The sequence below is a fragment of the Oryza brachyantha genome, chromosome 5, assembly GCF_000231095.2.
Source record: "Oryza brachyantha chromosome 5, ObraRS2, whole genome shotgun sequence".
In the NCBI taxonomy this organism is placed as follows: domain Eukaryota; kingdom Viridiplantae; phylum Streptophyta; class Magnoliopsida; order Poales; family Poaceae; genus Oryza; species Oryza brachyantha.
Window position 1 is genome coordinate 15,782,704 of NC_023167.2, and position 21,671 is coordinate 15,804,374.

General features: G+C 45.7%; 4 protein-coding genes across 5 annotated transcripts; 1 reads left to right on the plus strand and 3 right to left on the minus strand.

Annotated features, from left to right (window-relative positions):
* Positions 1-1,096: 1,096 nt before the first annotated feature.
* Positions 1,097-2,554, plus strand: LOC102704811 (protein SCARECROW-like). The gene has a single exon (XM_006655365.2). It carries the CDS (start codon positions 1,097-1,099, stop codon positions 2,552-2,554), a length of 1,458 nt encoding a protein of 485 aa, XP_006655428.2.
* Positions 2,555-2,843: 289 nt separating this feature from the next.
* On the minus strand, positions 2,844-8,105 carry LOC102705079 (probable galacturonosyltransferase 7). 2 transcript variants are annotated; one of them, XM_006655366.3, is made up of 10 exons: positions 7,701-8,105; positions 7,504-7,532; positions 7,350-7,397; positions 7,108-7,164; positions 6,118-6,220; positions 5,984-6,030; positions 5,451-5,746; positions 4,627-4,981; positions 3,997-4,542; positions 2,844-3,641 (listed from the first exon to the last, which is right to left on the minus strand). In XM_006655366.3, exons 1-10 carry the CDS (start codon positions 7,846-7,848, stop codon positions 3,360-3,362), a joined length of 1,911 nt encoding a protein of 636 aa, XP_006655429.1. In that variant the 5' UTR covers positions 7,849-8,105; the 3' UTR covers positions 2,844-3,359. The 2 variants fall into 2 exon arrangements, with proteins under 2 accessions (XP_006655429.1, XP_015692434.1); XM_015836948.2 differs by lacking the exons at positions 7,350-7,397; positions 7,504-7,532; positions 7,701-8,105 and adding an exon at positions 7,273-7,335.
* An 843-nt stretch (positions 8,106-8,948) lies between these two features.
* On the minus strand, positions 8,949-11,248 carry LOC102704421 (L-ascorbate oxidase homolog). The gene is made up of 2 exons (XM_015837877.2): positions 9,674-11,248; positions 8,949-9,568 (listed from the first exon to the last, which is right to left on the minus strand). The coding sequence occupies exons 1-2, from the start codon at positions 11,041-11,043 to the stop codon at positions 9,265-9,267; spliced, it is 1,674 nt and encodes a 557-aa protein (XP_015693363.2). The 5' UTR covers positions 11,044-11,248; the 3' UTR covers positions 8,949-9,264.
* Positions 11,249-12,727: 1,479 nt separating this feature from the next.
* On the minus strand, positions 12,728-21,428 carry LOC102705350 (leucine-rich repeat receptor protein kinase HPCA1-like). The gene is made up of 17 exons (XM_006655367.2): positions 21,292-21,428; positions 20,684-20,755; positions 19,174-19,248; positions 19,007-19,078; positions 18,737-18,898; positions 18,566-18,637; positions 18,409-18,480; positions 18,243-18,314; positions 18,100-18,168; positions 17,913-17,987; positions 17,743-17,814; positions 17,507-17,638; positions 16,700-17,211; positions 15,222-15,422; positions 14,725-15,123; positions 13,656-13,888; positions 12,728-13,255 (listed from the first exon to the last, which is right to left on the minus strand). Exons 1-17 carry the CDS (start codon positions 21,426-21,428, stop codon positions 12,728-12,730), a joined length of 2,955 nt encoding a protein of 984 aa, XP_006655430.2.
* Between the last annotated feature and the right edge of the window lie 243 nt (positions 21,429-21,671).

Here is a 21,671-nt window from a genome sequence, read left to right on the forward strand (position 1 = left end):
AATCAAATGTATGTCCAAAATTTAATAGCTTTAATTATTAAATCCGGATGAAGTACTTGTTTATTCAATTCTCAATTAAACATCACAATCATAAAATGTGATGAACTGGTGACTTCCTGTGGTTTCTAGTAGCTCGGTTTCGTTTTTTTTCTTGGGAAAAACATAGAAAAACTACACATCACAATCATCAAATGGTACTATGAAACCTCCCTAGGAGTTCACATCCTACCCACTTTTCCCCTTTAGCAAGATTACACATCAGAATGACTTGTCCAGCTATGAGTCTTGTAATCTGAAGTGTCAGTGTCAGCCTTAACTGTTATGCAGGAGCTTTGTTGTAGTACAGAGAGACGCAGATCGAGTTGCTTTGCTCCTTCATTTTCCTAATGATTTTACATCTGATTTTTCTGGGAAAATCCGGGTTGTTATACACGTCTCATCACAAAAGTATCGGGGGTTTGATATCTCCGGTAACTTTATACCTTGAGGTAAAAAATTTAAAGCGTAACTAGAGAAAAAATTAAAGTGTAAATTTTGGTAACTAGAGATATTTTCTCAAGAGTAAAAAACTATATCCAGATTTATCAATATTTGTATGAATCTAAAAAAATTAAAATATCTTATAATCTGAAACAGAAGTAATCTGGGAGGTAATAAGTGAAACTACGAGCTAATTAACAAATTACCAAAGAATCATGCACCAAAACCATGCAACTCTGCTGGCGCTTGTGCCGGCCAAGCCTTACACGGGCCAATCTGGATACAGCCAAAGAATCATCAGATTTCTGTTTCGCAGATTCCTGCCGTGTAGATTGCTCTCACACTGCCACTAACTAGCTTCCAGGTTGACCTAGTAATACTACTCAAATGATAACTAGAGCGCTCTAATCTCTTTGTAATTGTAAAGCAAGCACATAAATAATAATGAAAAAAATTATAAAAAGACAAGCACTAGATATCCTCATTATTTAAGATTTTAACACCCGTTCTTAGTTAATGCGTTTGCAATGAAGCTAGCACATGACATATATACAAACACTTTACTTTCTTCATCTTAAGCTATGCAAAAACCCTAGTTTGATGATCACTGACACCGATGACAGGAAGAGGCTCAAACATGCAAGATTCTCTAGGCTTGATGCAGTTTCATGATCACCAGTATCTTTATAGCAGCAGCAGCAGCAACCTGCCACTGCAACAGCCTTTGTTGTATCATCACCATCAGTTTGTTGAGGCCAGGGAAGGTTGCACCGGCGAGGACGATGCGCCGGAGTTTGTCGAGCCGGCGGCGGCGGCGGCCCGGGCGATGGAGCTAAGGGCGTGCAAGGAGGTGTACTCCGAGGGAGGCGGCGCGGTGGAGGAGAGGACGGCCATGGCGGGGGCCGAGCAGGTGGTGGAGGAGGAGGAGGCTCACGGCGTGCGGATGATCTCGCTGCTTATGGAGTGCGCGGCGGCCATGTCGGTGGGCAACCTCGCGGACGCCAACGGGACGCTGCTGGAGCTGTCGCAGATGGCCTCGCCGTACGCCGCGTCGTGCGGCGAGCGGCTCGTGGCCTACTTCGTCAGGGCGATGACCGCGCGGCTGGTGGGCTCGTGGGTCGGCGTCGCGGCGCCCCTGGCGCAGCCGCCGTGCGCGGCCATCAACGCCGCGTTCCGGGCGCTGTACAACGTCGCGCCGTTCGCGAGGCTCGCTTACCTGGCGTGCAACCAGACCATCCTGGAGGCGTTCCACGGCAAGCGCCTCGTCCACATTGTCGACCTCGACGTCGTGCCCGGCGGCGCGCTGCAGTGGCTCTCGCTCCTCCCCGCGCTGGCGGCGCGGCCGGGAGGCCCCCCGGTGATCCGCGTGACCGGCTTCGGCATGTCGGCGTCGGTGCTGCACGACACCGGCAACCAGCTCGCCGGTCTGGCGAGGAAGCTGTGCATGTCGTTCGAGTTCTACGCCGTCGCGAAGCGGCCGGGAGACGCCGACGCGGTCGCCGACGTGCCCGGGAGGAGGCCGGGGGAGGTGGTAGCCGTGCACTGGCTGCGCCACTCCATGTACGACGCGGCCGGGGTCGACGGCGCCGCCATGCGGCTGGTGCGGTGGCTGGAGCCGAAGGTGGTGACGCTCGTGGAGCCGGAGCGAGCACACGGGGACGCCGGCGGCCACGGGCGCTTCCTGGACCGGTTCGTCTCCGCTCTCCACCACTACTCGGCGGTGTTCGACGCCCTGGGCGCGTCACGGCCGGCCGGCGAGGACGCGAGCAGGCACCTGGCGGAGCACGGTGTGCTCGGCAGGGAGATCGCGAACGTGCTCGCCGTCGGTGGGCCGGCGCGGAGCAACGGCCGGGAGAGGCCCGGAAGCTGGCAGTCGGAGCTCGCCCTGCACGGGTTCATGCACGCCGCCGCCGGGGGCGGGCGCGCGCAGCTGGTGGCCGGGGCGTGCCCGGCGGGGCTGGGCTACACGGTGGCGGACGACGCCGACGGCACGGTGCGGCTGGGGTGGAAGGGCACCCCGCTCTACGCGGTGTCCGCGTGGACGTTGTGCACCCCGCCCCATACGCGAGCTTAACCAAATCCTTTTGATTAGCACAAATCGCACGGTGATTAAGCAGCCGTGCCAAGCTAGACTGGTCTCTTGCAAGTGGGCCCACGTAAACATTTTGTCTCATCACTCACGTTTACGTATGTAATGCACTGTGTCTCCTGGGCCAACTCGTCAGTGGCCAGCTTTGGTATATTTCTACCTTATGCTTGTTTCTACAGCAAAGTTACTACTAGCAATCTTTTTACTGCATTGAAGAAATGGAGAGCAGCCTATGCACAAAAAAAACTTGAGGAAATAATACGAGTAATTGATCATCACATGTGCATTTGGAGAGAGACGACAAATCTTTCCATTGCATGACTACAGGTGCAATCAGTATCAACGGCGTCAACAAATTGAAAGCATGGTTTCAACAAAACGAGCATAGAATATATGCAGGAAAAAACAATTGGTCAATTCCCCAAGAACCTAATCTAGTGAATCTACAAGCCCAAAAGGCTCTTCTAAACTACAACATCCTCCACCATGCTGTGATGCTGGTGTAGAAATCAGCACCTCTGCCCAGTCCTTACTGTACATTGATTCAAAGAACAAATGTAACAAACTACGGTATAAAGCCAGTTTGCAAAAAGATCAATTCTCTTGGTATCTCAACAACATCCTGAAAAACCCTCGTTAGTTGGTGCGGCGCTCACTGAAGCATCTCTCCTCTCATCAAATCTCCCGCCTCTTCCGTTCATACAGTTACAAACTCTTCCCATATTGCACAAGGTGGTGCCATTCATAGCCCATGAACTTCCAAACTCCAGGACAAACAAAATTGCCTTATTCATGGATTCACATTGCAATCTATCATAAATGGATCATCCCTTGGCAGGTACCTTTTCCAATATTTCCTGTATCGTGGTATGCCGAGTTCTAACCAAGGTTTCATGTTGCCATTGTAGTGCAATATGCCAGCTTTCTTTATAGCACCATGATTAACTCCATAGTCATGACCAAGACCAGACTGGATCCACTGTGCTTCAATAGGATGGACCAGATTTTGAAAAGCAAGAAGGCCTGCAGGTAGCACTGCAGCTCTCCATGACGCTTCAGTGCCATGCTGCAGCTGTCAAAAGTGAGACATGTATCAGGTCAAATATTTGCAGCTCTTGGCTTAACAAGCCAATTAACACGTAAGAAGAAAATTGCATATCCTAAATCAACCAGCCAGTTCCAGCTTCCTACTCCCAGACAGTACAGCAAATTGTGTGTGCAAAGTTCAAGGAAATCCATCTTAATATTAGTTAAGGTCACAATTCAGCAGGGTAAGTTTAGTGGAATACAAACAGAGAATCAAGAGTTTGGCACTTTGGCCATGAGTAAAACTCCCTATGTGAAATACAAGGTCAAAATTAGTTTTTTTAAAAAAATTCTTGAAACATACAAGAAAAGGCAACTAAGCATCACTATTCAACACTAACCTTTTGTAGTACTTGATTATGAACCCCAGTCACATCATGCTCCCTCCATTTACTGAGATCAATAACACTCACTCCAGACATCCAGATACATGAACTAGCATCATATGGGAATTCAACCAAGTATGGTTTGAGATGCCATAATCTAACTCGACAAGACTGTACAGCACCAATCACTTTTCCTTCCAAATCAAGATTCCATATAAGTGACAAGTCTCTCTGGACTATAGTATCATCTTCCAAAACAATTACACGTTTAAGATTGCTAAACAGTTCAGGAAGTAAGAAAAGGGAGTGCCCAAACACTGAAATATATTCAGTTCTCATCCCGGTGTCCCGCTTTCGGGTATTGCTACGGTATGTGATCCGGAACTCCTCAGATGGTGATAAGTGTTCAACTCTCCTATTATCAAAATGTGTTGCTTGGAAATCTTCAAAATTAAGAACATTGACAGTAGCATCCTTGTAAGAATTTCTGATGAACCAATTCTTAAATGCAAAAAAGTTCTGTGCATCAGTAATAACATGAAAAACCATATTTGCTGATTCCTGAAATACTGAAAAGAATTGGTGAGTGACATGATGCAGAATTTCCATATGGTCAACAGCCTACATTATAAAAAAATATCATACCTCAGAATTTATCACAGTCGAGTTGACAGTCATGGAAGATGCAAGAAGGTTAGTAGAGAAAATAACATAGTGCTGGAGAACTGGATTTTCAAGCTTTTGCGTATCAGAGTGCTCCATGTCAGCAAACGACTTAAAGTAGTCTACTGTCAATCTCATCGAAAGGCAATGGAGGGTCTTAGGCAATGTCTGAACTCCAAGCCTGTAAAGATATGCACCTTGTCTTGCATGAAAATGAGCTTCATCCTCAGTCATATCAAGCAATTGCCTCAGCTTTTTCTCAAAGGTAGTGCATTCTGTTGGAGATGATTTTGCTGCAGCTATTGTCTTTGCCATCTTTGCCATATTGACTCCATGACTTCAAAAGTAACAAAGCATCACTACATGAGCAAACTCTACAACTATGCAAAAAAAATGTTGTGTCAAGTAAGTATGTATAGAATATTGAGACATCAGATCATCAGTCCACTCATTTAGAACTTGCTGCTACAAATATTATAATCTGTTAATCCTAATATCACAGTTCAAACTAGACTGCCAAAATATTTCCTGAAATAAGAACTATAAAACATCTTGGGTGAGGGAAGGTATAAATCCTAAGCAATCCTTCAGTAATGCTCAATCAAGTGTATCCTTTCAATTAAGCACAACAGTTTAGAAGGATTTAGTTAACCATTGCTTGATGCAAAGCCAGGCTGCTAGAATACCCAACATTTTTATGTGTGGGAAACTACAGAGTTTTGAAGTTAATCGTACCGTGCCTTATGGATTAAAGATAGTGACTTAATAATGAAAAGTAAAGAAAGTACTTATGTAAGATTACTTACAGTTTAGGAAGATCAGCATCACATATGGCTTCACTGAGTATGTGCTCATGCTCTTGGATACTTTGCTTCATTTCCTGTGAAAGTTTTTCCATCCCCTCAAGTTTTGCAATGCTTGGATAGTAAGCTCTTGCAACAAAGAGCTGATCTTTAAGTCTCTTCACTATAGAATCTTTCATTAATTCCTTGCGTTCTACAGACCAAACACAATAGCTTCCCAATTCTAGCTGGCAGGATTTTATACTCTCATCACCAGGTAAACCTTGTTCAAAATTCTCCTTATGATCAGCATCAGTAATCTGAAAAAGTAAGTGAAAATAAAATACAAAGATCAAACAAGAATGTATGTAATATATGGTAGTTCTGCCAGACTACAACAAGTTACAAAGGATTCTTGAGATGTTTCTTCAAAATATTGCAAAAGCAATGTGCATATTGCATAACCTGCTCACATATTCATGTGAAATGGCAAGTATATGTACTGCATGAACAGACAAGGGCATGTCAAAATAATTGTAAAGCATGTTAGCTCTTACATTCAATAATGGTGAATCGTCAAAAATCACGACTTGCTCGATAAGGTCTGCACGTTAAAAGAGGAATTAAAGTTGTACCTTTGTATCTAAATTTTTTATACTAAATAAGTGGACATCAAATGGGCCCTGCTTACCTGGATGGATTGAGGTATTGCTAATTGGTTTGTCAATATTTGGTTGACTGTTGATCCAATTGCTCTCTGCCTCAGAATTACTGGTATTTGTTTTACTCAAGTCCTGTCAACGAACATCTAGATGACTTGGCAATTGCAATTAAAATATGCATGATTTGATAAATAGACAAGATTTGCAGGATGATAAAATGTAAACTTTCAAAGCATACTGATAGTAGAAGTTGAGAACCCCCTTAAGCTCTGCCATGCCAAAAAGATAGGAACCAACGCCTTGATTGCAGTATAAATGCAAAAGGGGGCCATGTGAAACAAGATCAAAGACAAGGCAACATCAGATTGACATTTCCAGAAAAATGGGGTCATGGACCATGTACTTGTTAGATTGATCTCCAGTCTTATTAGCCCAACGGCTAATAGGCCTTGGTCGCGCCCTGATCGGGGGCGTCCAGCCCAAGTAGGCTGGTGGGCCCCTGTCACCCTGCGCTATATAAACAGGGGGTGGAGGCTGGCTCGGCACGTGTTCCAGAGTTCGCCGCCACCACTCCACCCCACAAACCCTAATCCGATCAAGGGAGGCGCAGCCAGCGACGGGATACGCCACCGCCGCGCCTCAGCCTCGCCGGAGCCGCCACGACCGGGATATCACCGACCACTGCCGCCGCTGTCAGCTCCAAGCTAAACAACGGCGACGATGGCCGGATCGTCTTCTTCCTCTGCGAGCGGCTCCACTGGTCGGTGCTCTAACCCTAACCCTAGTTTTACCACCCGTGCAAATGTTGTTCTTCCATTCCAAATAGTATACCTGATCGATGCTAGACCTAGGTGATCCCAAATAGATTCTAACAGTACTGAAAGGCAATGCCACTCAAACACTACCCATGAGACCACAATTGGCATGACAACCACGCACAACAAGCACATTACTTGGATAAAATTTCTCGCACGAGGAAAGAGAAGAAACAGTTGCGTCCTATTCGTGCAGATGCAAACCTTTTCAATTAATGGTGGAAATTTGTTCATGTCGTTGAATGGCAACCTGTCATTTTCCTGAAAGAAAGAAAAACACGCATCACTGATCCAAAGATTAAATTCTCTTCCAAGAGTAGCCCACTGGCCATCATTGACAATACCCTGATTAAGATAAAGACAACTAACCACACGCCCATGTGATTGGGACATTTCAGGTAACGGAACAAAAATATCCCAGAAATGGCAATGATGAGCATCCCTACCTGCGAGGTGTTCAGCTTCCAGCTACCACCCTCACGGCCTCCAAACACCTGTGCATCAGAAAAGTGGGGGAAAAAAAATCTTAATAGCAATGGATTAAACAAACCAAATGGATTAAGCATGAGCTAAGTAATTTCAATCTCAATTGGCACTCACCGACACGGCGCCCTCGTCGGCCAAATACACTGCGACATCAAAAGCCAAACAGAAAAAAAAAATGAGTCAGGAGAACTTGGAGAAGAAGAGTTGAGGCATCCTGAGATCATTGGCAAGCCAGTGAACCGGACGAGGAGCCCAGATCTGTGAGCGGAGAGACTTAAGAGATAGGTAGGGTTTTTGGCGTGGGTACGGACTGGACGGGAAGCGCTGGTGGAGGCCGAGCAGCACGGCGAGCGGCACGCCGACGGAGAGGAACAGCAGCGCAAGCGCGGCGCTCGCGGCTGCCACGCTCCTCCAGCGCCTCTTCGCCGGGGTCGCGCCGCCCGCCTGGCCGCCCTTCATCCCGCCCTTCGTCTGCGCGGGGCAAAGCAGCTTAGCCCCGCCCCTCCCCACCCCCTCCCCCCCACCCCCTCCCGGGGGACAACGGGAGGAGCTCGCAGACCTCGGCTCACGCCGGACTACAGGCGGGCACGGCGGTGGCCCTCGCTCGAAGGCCGGCGCGGCGAGGAGGAGGAGGCGGCGGCGGCGGCGAGGCCGCGCATTTGCTCGTGCGCCTCGGAGTTCGTGCGGCGAATCGAGCCGTCCTTTGGATATTTTTTTTTCTTTTTTGGTTTTTTGGGCGGAGCGGGCTGAGATGAGATGACTGTGATGCACGTTGAACGTTGGGCCCGGGCCTACCACAGCGTGGAGCACTACTACATTGAGCTGCGTGCGGCCCGTTTTAGTTGGGCCAGGACAGAGCGGGAGGCCCATCTAGTATGGGCCTGAACAGTAGTCTAGCGTACGTTTGGGCCATAGTATGGGCCATGTTGTCGTGCCTTTCAGTTCGCTGTCGAGCGGCGCCATGAGCCCATGACCGTCAATTAGAACCCCTACTACCAAAAAATGACATCGTTGTTTAGACAAGATTTAATTAAATTTATAAAATCTAACAAGTTTATGATACTTTTCTAGTAGAATATATGTGCATCATTTTTCTTGCATTTAAACTAATTATTTAAGAAATCATTGACAATCGGAATTTTTGAATTTTAATCAAATCTTATTTTAAGCGATAAATATTTTTGATGGAGTTAGAGAAGTAGTAGCTAGAGCGGACAATTGCAGGTGGTGTTCGGATCATGACTATGGTTAGTCACGCCATGTATTAGATGTATCTTTATTGGATAGGTGTTTGGTTGATTGTTGCCCCTGTGTCGAACAACACTTTTCTAGCCGCTGTTTGGCATATCATAGGCATATATTTTAGACAAGCTATATCACACTTGTGATTTATTGGCGATACTTTGTGTGGACATTGCAAATTATAGGCTGTGACAAAGCTATCCTAAGGTTGAGCAGTAGAAGGCAATATGCATATATTTTCGACTTGAAACACTGAAAAAGCATCAAACACATGCAAAAAAAATGCTCTGTTCTGTTTAAAACTCAGGATCTAGGTATGAGATGGATGAAATCATATATTTATAATAACTCCACCATTACAATGGTTTTTAGAGGGCATATCGAAATTACATCCAGCTGACGACGGCGCTCAGTTTCTTCTTCTTCTTCTTCTTCTTCTTCTTCTTCTTCTTGATCTCTTCCTAGGACGTTATACACTCCTCTTTGTTGTTCTTCTTTTTGGTGTGTGTGGGACGTACATGCAATGCAAGCACGAGCCCCAGTTGCTTATTCCGCCGAGTTAAGCAAAGCAGAAAAAAAATGGCAGAGAACAACAGAAGAGAATGTTCATGGCGTGATTGGTTCGACGGGCAATCAGGCGGGGAGGTAGGACGGCGGCAGCGGCAGCCCGACGACCTTGCCGCAGCGGAGGCCGTTCTCCGGCATGTTGTACTCGTCGCGCAGCGACCTCGCCGGCGAGACGACGCTGATGTAGAGCTGCTCCCCGAGGTAGTGCCTCTCCCAGATGTTGGACCTCACGTTCCACATCCCGGCGTTGTCGAACGTCAGCATGATCGCCGTCCACGACCTCGGGTACACCTGGACCGAGTGCCGGCTCACCGCGTCGAGCAGGTTGTACGTCTTCCTCTCCGCCGGCGTCCACTTCCCCGGCCCCATCCTGCGCCACCACCGGCCGCCGGTCAGCAGCAGATATCTATCAGCTTGCGTGCGTGCGTGTGTGTGTTACTGTTACGACGAGCGAAGAGAACACGCGCCGACATACCCGGCGGCGAAGAAGGCGTAGCCGTCGAGGTGGACGGAGTCCATGCTCTTCTCGGGGTTCTCGAAGACGACCTCGATGAAGGTGCGGAACTCGGCGGTGATGACGTTGGGGACGAGGTGGAGGGGGCCGTTCACGGCGGGGGGCACGTCGCTCATCTGGTTGTACCTGAACACGCCGTCGGTGACGTTGAAGTACTCGGCGAGCTTGAGCGGGGTGTCGGCGTCGACGTGGGAGACGCCATTGAAGCCGTAGCGGAGCTTGCCGTCGATGTGGCCGCGGGAGATGAGGAGCTTGATGGTGCGGGTGATGTTGATCTGGCCGTAGTGGTAGGACCCCTGCGGGTTGGGGCGGGCGGCGCTGGCCGTCAGGTTCCACCGGAACGACCTCCACTGGTTGACCGACCAGGCCCAGCCGGCCGGCGGCTCCGGCACGTTCGCCGCCGGCGGGGTGTTCGAGCCGGCGTAGCGGATCACGGCGGACACCGACTTGGCGTCGTGGATGAACCGCGTGGACGCCACCATGTAGTAGTCGCCGGGCTTCTGGTCGGCGTCGACGAGGACGGAGAGGCACTGGCCAACGTGCACGTCGAGCGAGTCGTACATGTCCTGCAGCGTGTGCGAGCCCTCCATCTCCACGAGCTTCATGTCGTGGCCCTGGATGCGGAAGTTGAGCGACGCCTTGATGCCGACGTTGCAGACGCGGAGCCGGTACGTCTTGCCGGCCTCCACGGTGAACATGGGCGCGGCGGCGGCGTCCTTGCCGCCCTTCCCGTTGATGAGCACCCCCGCGGGGCGGCCGAAGTTCTTCCCGCTGTCGAGCATCTTGGCCATGGCGGCGTGGTCCTTGACGTACCAGTCGCCGACGAGCACCATGTGGTCGTCGGCCGGCGGGTCGAACGGCACCGGGATGAGCAGGCGGCTGACGACGCTGATCCCCCCGTAGCCGCCGGCGGCGCGCTGCATGCCGATCGACGGGAAGTAGAAGAAGCTGCCGATCTGGTCCTTGGGCTGCCACTTGTAGGTGAAGTTGGTGCCCGGCGCGATGGGGCACTGCGTCCCGGGGAGGCCGTCCTGCCATGAGTTCTTGCGGTGCTGCATCCCGTTCCAGGTGAAGAGCAGCGGCTCGTCCAGCTCGTTGAACACGTTGACGACGATGTTGTTGTTGGAGGAGCAGTTGATCCTCGGGCCCGGGAACTCGCCGTTGATCAGGATCACCTTCTGCGGCGCGTCCAGGAGGGTCTTGGTGCCGTACGTCACCTTCCAGTCGAAGAACACGTAGGGGTCCTCGCCGCGCACCACGCCGGCCAGCGCCACCGCCACCAGCAGAACGCCGGCGGCGGCGGCGGCCACTCGCGTCGTCGTCGTCGTCATCGCCGTCGATCGATTCGATCGGGTGACCAGCTGGTGTATGTGATGCTCTCTTGAAGGATGTAATGTGTGGGTGGGGGGTGGGTAGGGTGGTCTAGTAGGCGGCGGCGGCGGCGGCCATGGAAGACGTCCCGGGTTGCGGTGAGGGTGGCGGCGCGCGGGAGGGAGACCGGAGGGGTCGTCAACCGGGGAGCTTCGGAGTGAGGAGGGGACGCCGGGGCCGCCATTTATAGCGCGCGCGCGCGGGAGGCCACCGCCCACCGCGACGAGACGAGCCAGCGGTGGTGGTGCCGAGACGCGCACGGCCGCACGTCCGTCGCCTCGTGTCTCTCACCCCCGCCATTGGCGCTCCGCCGTAGCCATCGTCGTCCCCCGCCCCCCCCCCCCCCGTCCACGTACTGCTTGACCGGTTCCCGCGCTCGCGGCTGCATGCTCCTCTCCTCTCCTCTCGGATTGCGTGCTCCGGCCCAACTTGATATAAATCGTTGCGCCGGCCCGGCCCAGATTGCTAGCTCTGAAAATATTTTTATTGAATACCCTCCATTTTTTCTTGTTGGACGCAGTTAACTTTGACCCTTTGTCTTAACTAAAAAATATATATAGTTATTGATTATTTTATTATAATTTAGTTTATTAATAAAGTAATTTTAAGTATGATTTATAATTTTGTATATTTGGATAAAATTTTTAAATAAGATGAATGATCAAACGTAAATCAAAAAGTTAATAACGTCAAATAAAAAATACCGAGGGAGTACTCAAACCAAACCTTGTTTGCCAATGAGTTGGACGGATTGGCCAACAAGAGTACACGAACACGATATGTTGTAAGCCTATAATACAAACAATGTTGAATAAAAGAATGAGAAATCAGTAGCGTAAAAATATTGAACTTCTTTTTGGATAAACCCGATAGTTCATCAGCATATTGATGATTGACAAATAGTGCAAATTATGTTGGGATGCATTTGCAAGTACAATGACAAGGGCATGGGGTTTAAATCCCGTAGTACCATATCAGACACTCTGTGGTAAAATCTGACAAAAAAATGTTATAGTAGTATGCACAAATTAGATATAGCTTGAGTCCCCTTTCATTGATTTTTGATATAAAATTTTAGTGGGGATCTAAGTGGCAGCTTGAGCCCTCACCATCCTACGTTGGATCCACCCCTACTGACACTCGACATATTCGTAATTTCTTCTCAACTAGTAATATGCCCGATCTTATAACTGATGATGAATTACGTGAGCCTATTAAAAAAACATGGTCCATTTAAAAAAACCACTTGATTTTTTTTCTACTTGACGTGGGATAGTGAGGAGACATATGTTTAGTACTACATTTGTTTTATATTGTAAGTCTTTTTAGTCTCGTCTAAATTCATTCATAGATAAATGTATATAATTTATATATATGTCTAGAACCTAGACAATTGAGTAGATATTAGAGGACACCAAGTTACTCATTGGTTGACCAACCTTTTTTTTTGGAATACAAACTACGTAGTAATCTCATTAATTGTTTGATGATTGCACATAAAACTACAAAATTTTCGGCAAACAATAGTATAACCAATTACGACGCATACAAATAAACGTACAAATTCATCAATCATCAGCATCGGTAGAGGGGAGGAACAACGAAAAAAAAAAAAACCCAGAACATCGCCACCATTAGTCAGATTTACAACGTCCTACGATCGCTCGGTCTTGACCTCAAGAAAGGCGTGTGATCCGGCGTGTTGCTGCCACCGGACGAGCACCCAACGCCCTCCGCGTCGCTCGCCGCAGGGATGCGCGCGCGCCTGCTGCCCCCGGCGCCCTCCGACTCGGAGGTAGACGACGACGACGACGAGCTGTCGCCGGCGGCAGGACTACTGCTCTGCAGGATGGCCTCGAGCTCCTTCACTACGGCGCCCATGAAAGGGCGCGCCGCCGCCTTCGAGCTCGCGCACCGCAAGGCCAGCCGCAAGAACCGCTGGAGCGCCGGGGCGGTGCACGCGCTGTCGTCCCGAATCGTCCGGTCCACGAGGTCACTTAGGCCGTCGCGGTCGTGGTTCTCGACGGCGCGCCTGACCTTGTCGGCGATGTTCTCGCCGTCCTGGACCGGCTCCCTCCCGCTCACCAGCGTCAGCATCACGATCCCAAAGCTATACACGTCGCTCTTCTTCGACAGCTCGTTCGTCGTCACGTACTCTGGGTCAAGATAACCCTGTTGGATATAATATACCATGAGACGCAGTTTGTTTAATGTGATCGGTTTTGTCTCCCTTTTTTTTCCAACTCATTCGTTACTGTTAATCACGGATGCTTCAAAGTGATTTTGAAATGATGAAATATTAATAACTGTTATATTTAACATATAAAGGCTTGAACCATATATTGTATTTTAAAATATTTGAAAATTCATTGTTAAAAACAAGTGGCCAAATTTCAAAATTTCTAGTATGTGGTGACAATTATTTGGAAGCGGAGCGAGTAATTAATGTGCTCATAATTTTTTTGAAAAGGGGATCGACTAAAATGAGGCTAAATAAAAACCAACAATATTGGGATATTAGCATAGGCGGACGATGTGGTGGAATACAATGAGCATATGAGTAATTACTTACCAGTGTTCCCTTCACTAGGGTGAAGACATGGCTCTCATTGGTGTTGGCTAATAGCTTGGAGATGCCGAAATCGGCAATCTTAGCTTCACGGTTGTCGTCAAGGAGGATGTTGCTGGATTTGATATCACGGTGGATGATCGCTGGGTGGATGTGCTCATGCAGATAGGCAAGCCCTCTCGCTGAGTCAAGTGCAATTCTTAGCCTTGTATGCCAATTCATGGATTCACTCCTCACTACAAATAAAACCCTTTTTTGGGTTAAAGAGATTTTACATTTGGTACAATACACTTATAGCTCTTAAACTTGAGTAATTTTACCATCATTAAGGAGGTACCACTCTTTTCTATATGAGCTTTTTTACCATCCTTGAAAAAGTATCTCAAGGTACCACACTTTTTAGTGTAAAAAGGGCGGTACCTTGAGCTACCAAAAATTTGTACTAAAATTCTTGGTACCTTGAGGTACTTTCCAAGGATGGTAAAAAACACTTTCTATATAAAATTTGGTATCTCTTGGTACTTCAGATACTAGAAGGTACCAAATTTTATATAGAAAACAGTGGTATCTCATGGTACCTCTTGAAGGATGGGAAAAATACTCAAACTTTGGTCAAAATTTTTTTACTCCAAGCTACAAAACCAGTTATGTTTCATCCTTAAACCTTTAAAATCAGACACAAGACCTCCTAAAACATGTTTCAAAGTGTTTCGAGGGGGGTTGGAAAATAGTCATTTTTGTTGTTTAGAGTGATAAATAGACCTCGAGCAAATTGTAAGGACTGAGAATAGACTTTATTATTTACATTTCTTGACGAGGTTGGTACTTGGATAAACTATATTTTGCAATTCAAAAGTAAGTAATTTTACAATCCTTAAAAACGTATCAGGAGGTACTAAAATTTTAGTATAAAATTTGATATACAATAAAATTTTAATACCTACTCAAGTACTATAGAGTACGCTTTAAAAGTATATGTTACCTCACAATGACTCTTTGAGCAAGGAAACTTCTCTTGAGTAATACACGCGAGATGGTGCGAGATGGTGAGAGAAAAGTGCGATTAAATTACCCCTCAAGTTCTCTTGGAGATTGCCGTTGGAGACGAACTCGGATACGATCATCAGCTCGCCCTTCTCATAGTAATAGCCGACGAGTCTGATGAGGTTGCGGTGGTGCAGCCTGTGCATCGCCATGATCTCGCGAGCGAGGTCCGGCGCCGTCTCGGCCTTCGCGCGCTTGATGGCGACGGCGGTGCCGTCCCTGAGCGTCCCGCGGTAGACGCTCCCGAAGCCTCCCTCCCCCACCTTGTTACCGTCCGAGAAGCTGTCGGTGCACTCGTTCAGTTCGTCCATGGTGAAGCGCGGCCAGTCCACCTGCGGAGCCCCCTCGTCGTCGTCGTCGCCGTCGCCGTCTCTCCGCGGCGCCTCCTCGCGTGGAGCCGGATGCGGCGGCGCCGCCTCGTGTGGGGCTGATGAAATTTTGGATCAAGAAGTAAGTCGGGTTAGTTCTCAGGTGTCCGGTGATGGATGGTTGGCTGTGGATTTTGTGGGGGTAGCAGGTTGTTACTGTTGTTTGCTGCTGTTGATGTGTGTGCGATGGGTTGAGGATCTTGTTTTTGAGTAGGTTTCTTGGTCCTTCTCTTCTTTAGGGAACAGCGATACGAGACACAGGCAATAATAATAATAAAGACAACACCAGCAAGAACACCACCAACAGCTTTTACAGCTTTAATAAGAGTGGTGTTCTTAGATTTGTTGCCATCAGCACCTGGCACACAGAAAATCACAGTGAGTACTCTGCACACTGTTGTACCGAAAAACAGAAACATTTTTAATGAGGTTATTAAGAATATACTAGGAGGTATTCCATATGTTACCCTTTCTCTACCAACATACAAATTTATACTAAAAGGTATACATGGCAACTTGCATTATATTATTGGAAGAGCGTTTTTTTTTCTTGTGGTAACAGAAGATAACATATTATTAGAGTAAAATTTGATACCTCGTGATATCTAAAGGGACAAAAAAGTACTATACTTTTCGGTACCTCTAAACGACTGTAAATTTTGTCCGCTCAAAAATTGTGAAATGCCTCAAAATAGAAAGACAAACAACACTCTTAGGTATTTTCCAAGGAAAAAAATACAAAACTATAACTTATGTAGTTTGGTCTATAGATCAAACCACAATTAGATAAAATATGTTGCTTAACTTCTTATATATGTTCCGGTTGTTTCATATTTTCAGACCATTCATTTAGATAATTGACAGAGTAAATTACAAATATTTTACCCAAAGTATCACATAACTAAAAGTTTAAGTTGTAGCATCACAAAATCACATATTTAAGATGGATCATCACAAAACTACATATTTAGTAACACAGTTACCACAAAACTATGTTTAGTGTCAATTTCATCCCAAAATTACAACGTTATAGCTTCAGTGTAACGGCACTGCTAAGGATTTAAAGTATGAAATCTATAGTTTTCCAACAATTTCAACATTAAATCATATCTTTGTGATACTTGCCCTTAAAATGCGTAGTTTTGTGATAAAATTAATGGTAAATCTATAGTTTTATGATATAACGTCTTAAATTTATAGTTTTGCGATAGTTTAATTGAATTAACCGTAATTTTGTAAAATTAACTCTAATTGATATGTTACATCCCTAACCTCTGTCATAAGGCACACATTCAAGAATAATACTATTGTTTGCAACATAAATTATAATGAAACGGTTTACTAAACGACCAAATGTCTAACAACCTATTCTTTTCTCCTCAGGGCCTGAAGGGGTACGTGTACCATATATGGTTCTTGAGCTACAATTTCTCTAGGAACTTCTTAATCAATATTACTTAGATTTAATTAATGGTCTATTTTTAGGTTTATAAATATAATATAATTCATCCCTATAAGCAACTGTTCATAATATGTCCAATCGTCTGCATCAAACGAGATATCATAATCCACCCAAGTGAAATCCTGTGCATATAAACCTGATTAATTTTTAACATGGGGAAGAAATCCAATTACCTAACAAAGGGGGCGAGGAGGAATGTGGGTCTGCATTGAAGAAATAAGGCCCAAAATTCGGCGGCGCAACGTAAGTCTGGTTGCTGAGATCAAAGCCAATCCTCAACAGCTCCGACATGTTGAAGGCCACCCCAGAGGATGGGAACAGCCTCACCTGAACCTGGAGGTAGCTATCACTGTCCCAGTGGACGTCAGAGAGGTAGACTGCGCCGGGGCGCAGGCCCAGCTGCGCCGACAGGCTCGTCTCCAGCCGTCGGAACGGCTCGCCGCCGGCGGCCGTCACGTCGGCGAAGAAGGGCGCCCTGAACACCATCCTGCCGCTGTACGGGAAGGCGCAGCCGCAGCTTGCGGGGTCTAGGCTCTGGCCGTCAGGGCACTGAGCTGCTGAGCTGCTGCTGCTGCATTGCGTCGTGCTCGTGGTGTATGCTATCGTGTTGTCTTGCTGCCGGATGCTGCAGAAGGGTCGGCCGGAGTAATCTTGATCGGCGCACAACGGGTTCCCTACCAGCTGCCTGCAGGCAGGGATCGACAAGAGAATAGAGGCAGTGTTGATGAATGGAGAATCTGGCTGTGTGTACTCTTTCCGATCACAAATAAATGGCTTTTGAATGCGTGCAGTCATGAGCATTTCTCCCATATTTAAGGAGGTACCCTGAGTTACTACTGTTTTATATGTAAAATTTGATACCTCTTAATATTTTAGATGCTAAAAGGTATAAAAATTTTACGTTGAAAACAATGATGGCCCATGGTAACTTATTAAGATGGAAAAAATGTTCGTGCAGTCATGGGTTTGTAGGTTCTTACACAAGTGTGTCGTTGTAGGTCTGGATATTGGCATAAATTATACGGTTGTCCCGGAGATTTACTGTCCGTAGTTGACTGCTGATTGTGCCTGTCATCTCAAGGGTTCCATTCAATGCGTTGTTCCTCAGCACACTGTTTGATCAGCCACAACAGAGACAGACATGAGACACTAATATATGTTTTTCAGTTTATGAACTCATTGCTTATATGTTGTGTGAAAATTGCTAGGAAATTACACTTGCTGCAGCTGGGGCAATGTGAAGAGCTCCTTGGGGACCTGACCCGAAAGATTTCCAGAAGCCATTGACCTGAGTGAAAGTGATCAAACATATTGAGATGATGGTGAAATTGTTGCCTTGAGAGTACTTTAAAATTTTCAAAATGCTAAAATGTTTAGGTAACTCACACAGAAGTCAGAGATGTTAAAGTTGTGAACCAGAGAGGGGCCACTGAAGCATAAAATGTGTTGTTGCTCAAATCCCTAGCAATGGAAAAATGAGTTCATCAATAATTATCCAGATAATTTATGATAGTTTCAAGAAAAATGTATTTTTATGACAAGGCAATGCTGGTCATGCTTATTGGTTTCTTACACAACGTTTAATTTGGTCATGCTGCTGAGATCTGGAACTGATCCAGTTAACTTGTTACTTGCTAAATTCCTGCAGATGATAACACTTTTCAAGAGAGATGTTCAAGTATCAGAACTATTCCCTTAGCATCAGATGCCACTTACAGCTGTTTCAGTCCGACCAACTTGCTGATGCTACTAGGAATTGCACCCAGAAAACCATTCCTATCCAATCGACTGCCAGAGATGCAAAACAAGTCAAAGATATGAAGAAACATCTTTGAAGAAAAATAAAAAGTCAACTTTCTCAGAAACAAAAAGAAACACTTACACAACTTCCAGCGTTGTAATGCTCCCAAGCTCAGCCGGGATCAAGCCTGTTAATTGGTTGCTATCAAACAATCTGTTCAGGAGGAAACTTATCAAATGAGGTTTGCTCCGGTCCAATAAAAAGTAAGACGTAAACTGAAAATTTGGCAATCCCTTACATGTGCAGGAGAGTCATATTGGAATTGAAGAGTCCTGTAAGTGTCCCAGTTAACTGGTTCTTGTTGAAATGGCTGCTCATTAATTGTGAGCACAATCAATCAAAAGTTAGTGCTAATACATCTGCACATTGCTTCAATTCATCTAGCATAAAGTAAGGATGAATTTCTTACAAGTGTTTCGTCTGGACAAGTAGGTCAAGGCCTGGTGATGTTGGTGATGAGATGGGGATATGTCCAGTGAGCTGATTGTCAGCCAGATCTAGATAGTAGAGGTTTGACAGAAGGCCAATTGAAGGAGGTATCGCACCAGTAAACTTGTTTGAATTCAGGGCCCTATAGAGAAATGGTGCCAAACTCATTATGTCAATCCATTGAAATGAAAAAAAAACACACATTATGGTGGGTTTCTCTTAAGGCATTCTGACCCAGCTACACACTTACAAGAACCAGAGCTTCGGCAAGTTGCCAATTTCCTTCGGAATTTCTCCTGTGAAGCTGCAACCATACAGGATCCTGACAATTAAGAACATCTCTGCAGATCAGTAAACAATTTTGGTATTCCTGATAGGAAGAGTACGGCTGACAACAATGATCAATGCGACGCATACAGTGTCGTAAGCTGCCCAAGGTTCCCAATCTCAGCAGGCAGCGGACCACTGAGGCCAATGTTGGAGGAAAGATCCCTGCAAGTGTTTGTGTCGTCGCCTGTCATCAGTCAGCTACTAAAACATTCTTTCCTATGACTGCATATATCCGAGTAGATATAGAGGTTGGGTAAAAATATTCTTCTCTAAAAAGACATCTTTCTTCTCTTTCGCAGGTAACTTAATTGGCATCTAGAATATAATTGCTAATTATAATTTAGAGTATCAAGAATTTTAAATTAAGGAAAAACTAAATTGAGACTCCAAGGGAGGACACCATGATAATTATGAATTTGGAATTTTGGAATCATAAAATCATGAAAAACTGTAACCGAGACTCCAATCTGATGCAACTTTGTATTCCAGATTCTATATTTTGAAATTATTAAATTAAAAAATAAAACATATTAGATTGGACTGAATATATATTTCTTGAAGTGGCACTTAAATTTTGGATGCATTTATAAAATTAAATTGTTTGTTCTTAAGTACTTAAAAAAATTGCGTATAGAGAAAGTCTCCATTCGGTCAAACATATATGACGTTTGATTATTTTTTAGAGCATTTTTTTATCCTTAAGGAGGTAACATGAAGTACCACTGTTTTTTATCTAAGGTACTAAATTTTACATAGAAAACAATGATACCTCCTGGTATGTTCTTAATGATGGTAAAATTGCTCTTTTTTCTAAGATGTTCTATGAGTAAATTTTGCCATAATTTCGTATCAAGGATATTTGTAAATGTAATAAGTTTAAGAGATTACAAAAGTACTTCTCGAGACAAAATTCTATACATACCATTTTTATGTTTGAAGCTAAGTATTTTAAAAGTCATAAATTATCAAAATCTCAAAAGTTTGACCAAATCTTATCCAAAATCTCAAATATTTATCATGGGAGGGAGTAGTACAAATAGTAATTGCGACTGGTCGTATTACTGATTGAATCTAATCCATGTTAAATTGCACAAACTGTTAAAGCTTGAACATGTAAACATAATCAGTCAGCTGAAGTCTATCTTAAAAGGCAGGGAATTCTAAACAACTCAGGCCTGCTTTGAATAAACGAATTTTATGAAAATTTAACAGTGTTTGAACTAATTCCGGTGAAAATCCTATAGAACTCCTGTATTGCAAAGGAGCCCTCCGAACCAAAAAGTGTTCCAACAATCTGTCTAGTTCAGTTAGAAGTCCAATAGCCTGAACAACCAGAAACGCTGCGGTCTACAGTATCCAAAATTTCCAAATACTTCGAAAAACCATGGTGATTACAGCTAATAATTTCATTTTTTGGGGACCCTCTAATCGTGGGAAATTTAACTATTTACCATTTTTACATGATGAGTGACAATAGATTTGTCACTCTCTCTTACTGTAGTTGTGAGGGGGATTAAAGAGGTACGGTAAATAGTGGCAAAAAGTTAAAATCTCTCTAATCGTTTTTGAAGGTTGGGTGGTGATAGAAACGGCTTACAGAAAAACAAGCTGAGTGAGCAGCCCGACGCTGCTGCTCAGCGTGCCCTGCAGGTTGATGCTTGACAGCCTCCTGTAAAAACAATACATGCAATGCAGGACATCAGAGGAAGATGCAATGCAAAAACAATACATGTAATTTGGGTATACATAACTAAAACAGAAATGCTAGAATATGGTATCCGGTTGAAAAGGATAGGCTGATACATAGATATCAAATCCGACGGAAATCATATCTGATACCTAGGTATCAGGCCCATCAATGGAATACCGTCGGAGCATCTTCAACAGTTAATCTATCTCATCCTCTACCTATAAATAGAGAATGAAAGATAAATATTGAGTTTCAGCAGAACATTATCATATTCTTTATTTTTTAGATGTTATCCATATTTAGAGAGAGAAACTCTATATTTGGACGTTCTCCCCCATCATCCAAAGAAATATGAAACATGTTATATATGGATGATCTGCTGGAGTATAAACAGATATAGAGAATAAAACTGTTTTAGATGATAATCCAAATGAAAATATGAATGACCATTAGATGATCTGTTGAGATGCTCTATATACGTAGGTAACCAAAAGGGAGCTGGGCTGGGTTCTTACAGCGACGTCACCCTCCCGCCGCTGCAAATGACGCCGTCCCACTCCTCGCAGGGGTCGCCGGAGCTCCAGCTTGACGGGTAGTTCCTCCACCGCTGCATCAGATCCCGGAGCGCGTCGGCTGCCCAAAGAACGAACATTTCTTCAGGGATTAGCCGAGACGAGAGCCAAAGCACTTTTCTGATCTCGTCGGTCCAGCACGCTTGGCAAAACGAACCGTCGGAAGAGGCGATCGCCGCCGGTGCGATCGATCGATCGAGAGGTCGACTCACCGTCAATGGCGTTGGTATCGCAGAGCCCCGTCGGCGCAGTCGTTGCCAGAAGAACCGCCGCCGCCGCCGCCAGCAGCAGCGTCCTCGCCATCGCCATCCGCGCGGTGGAGC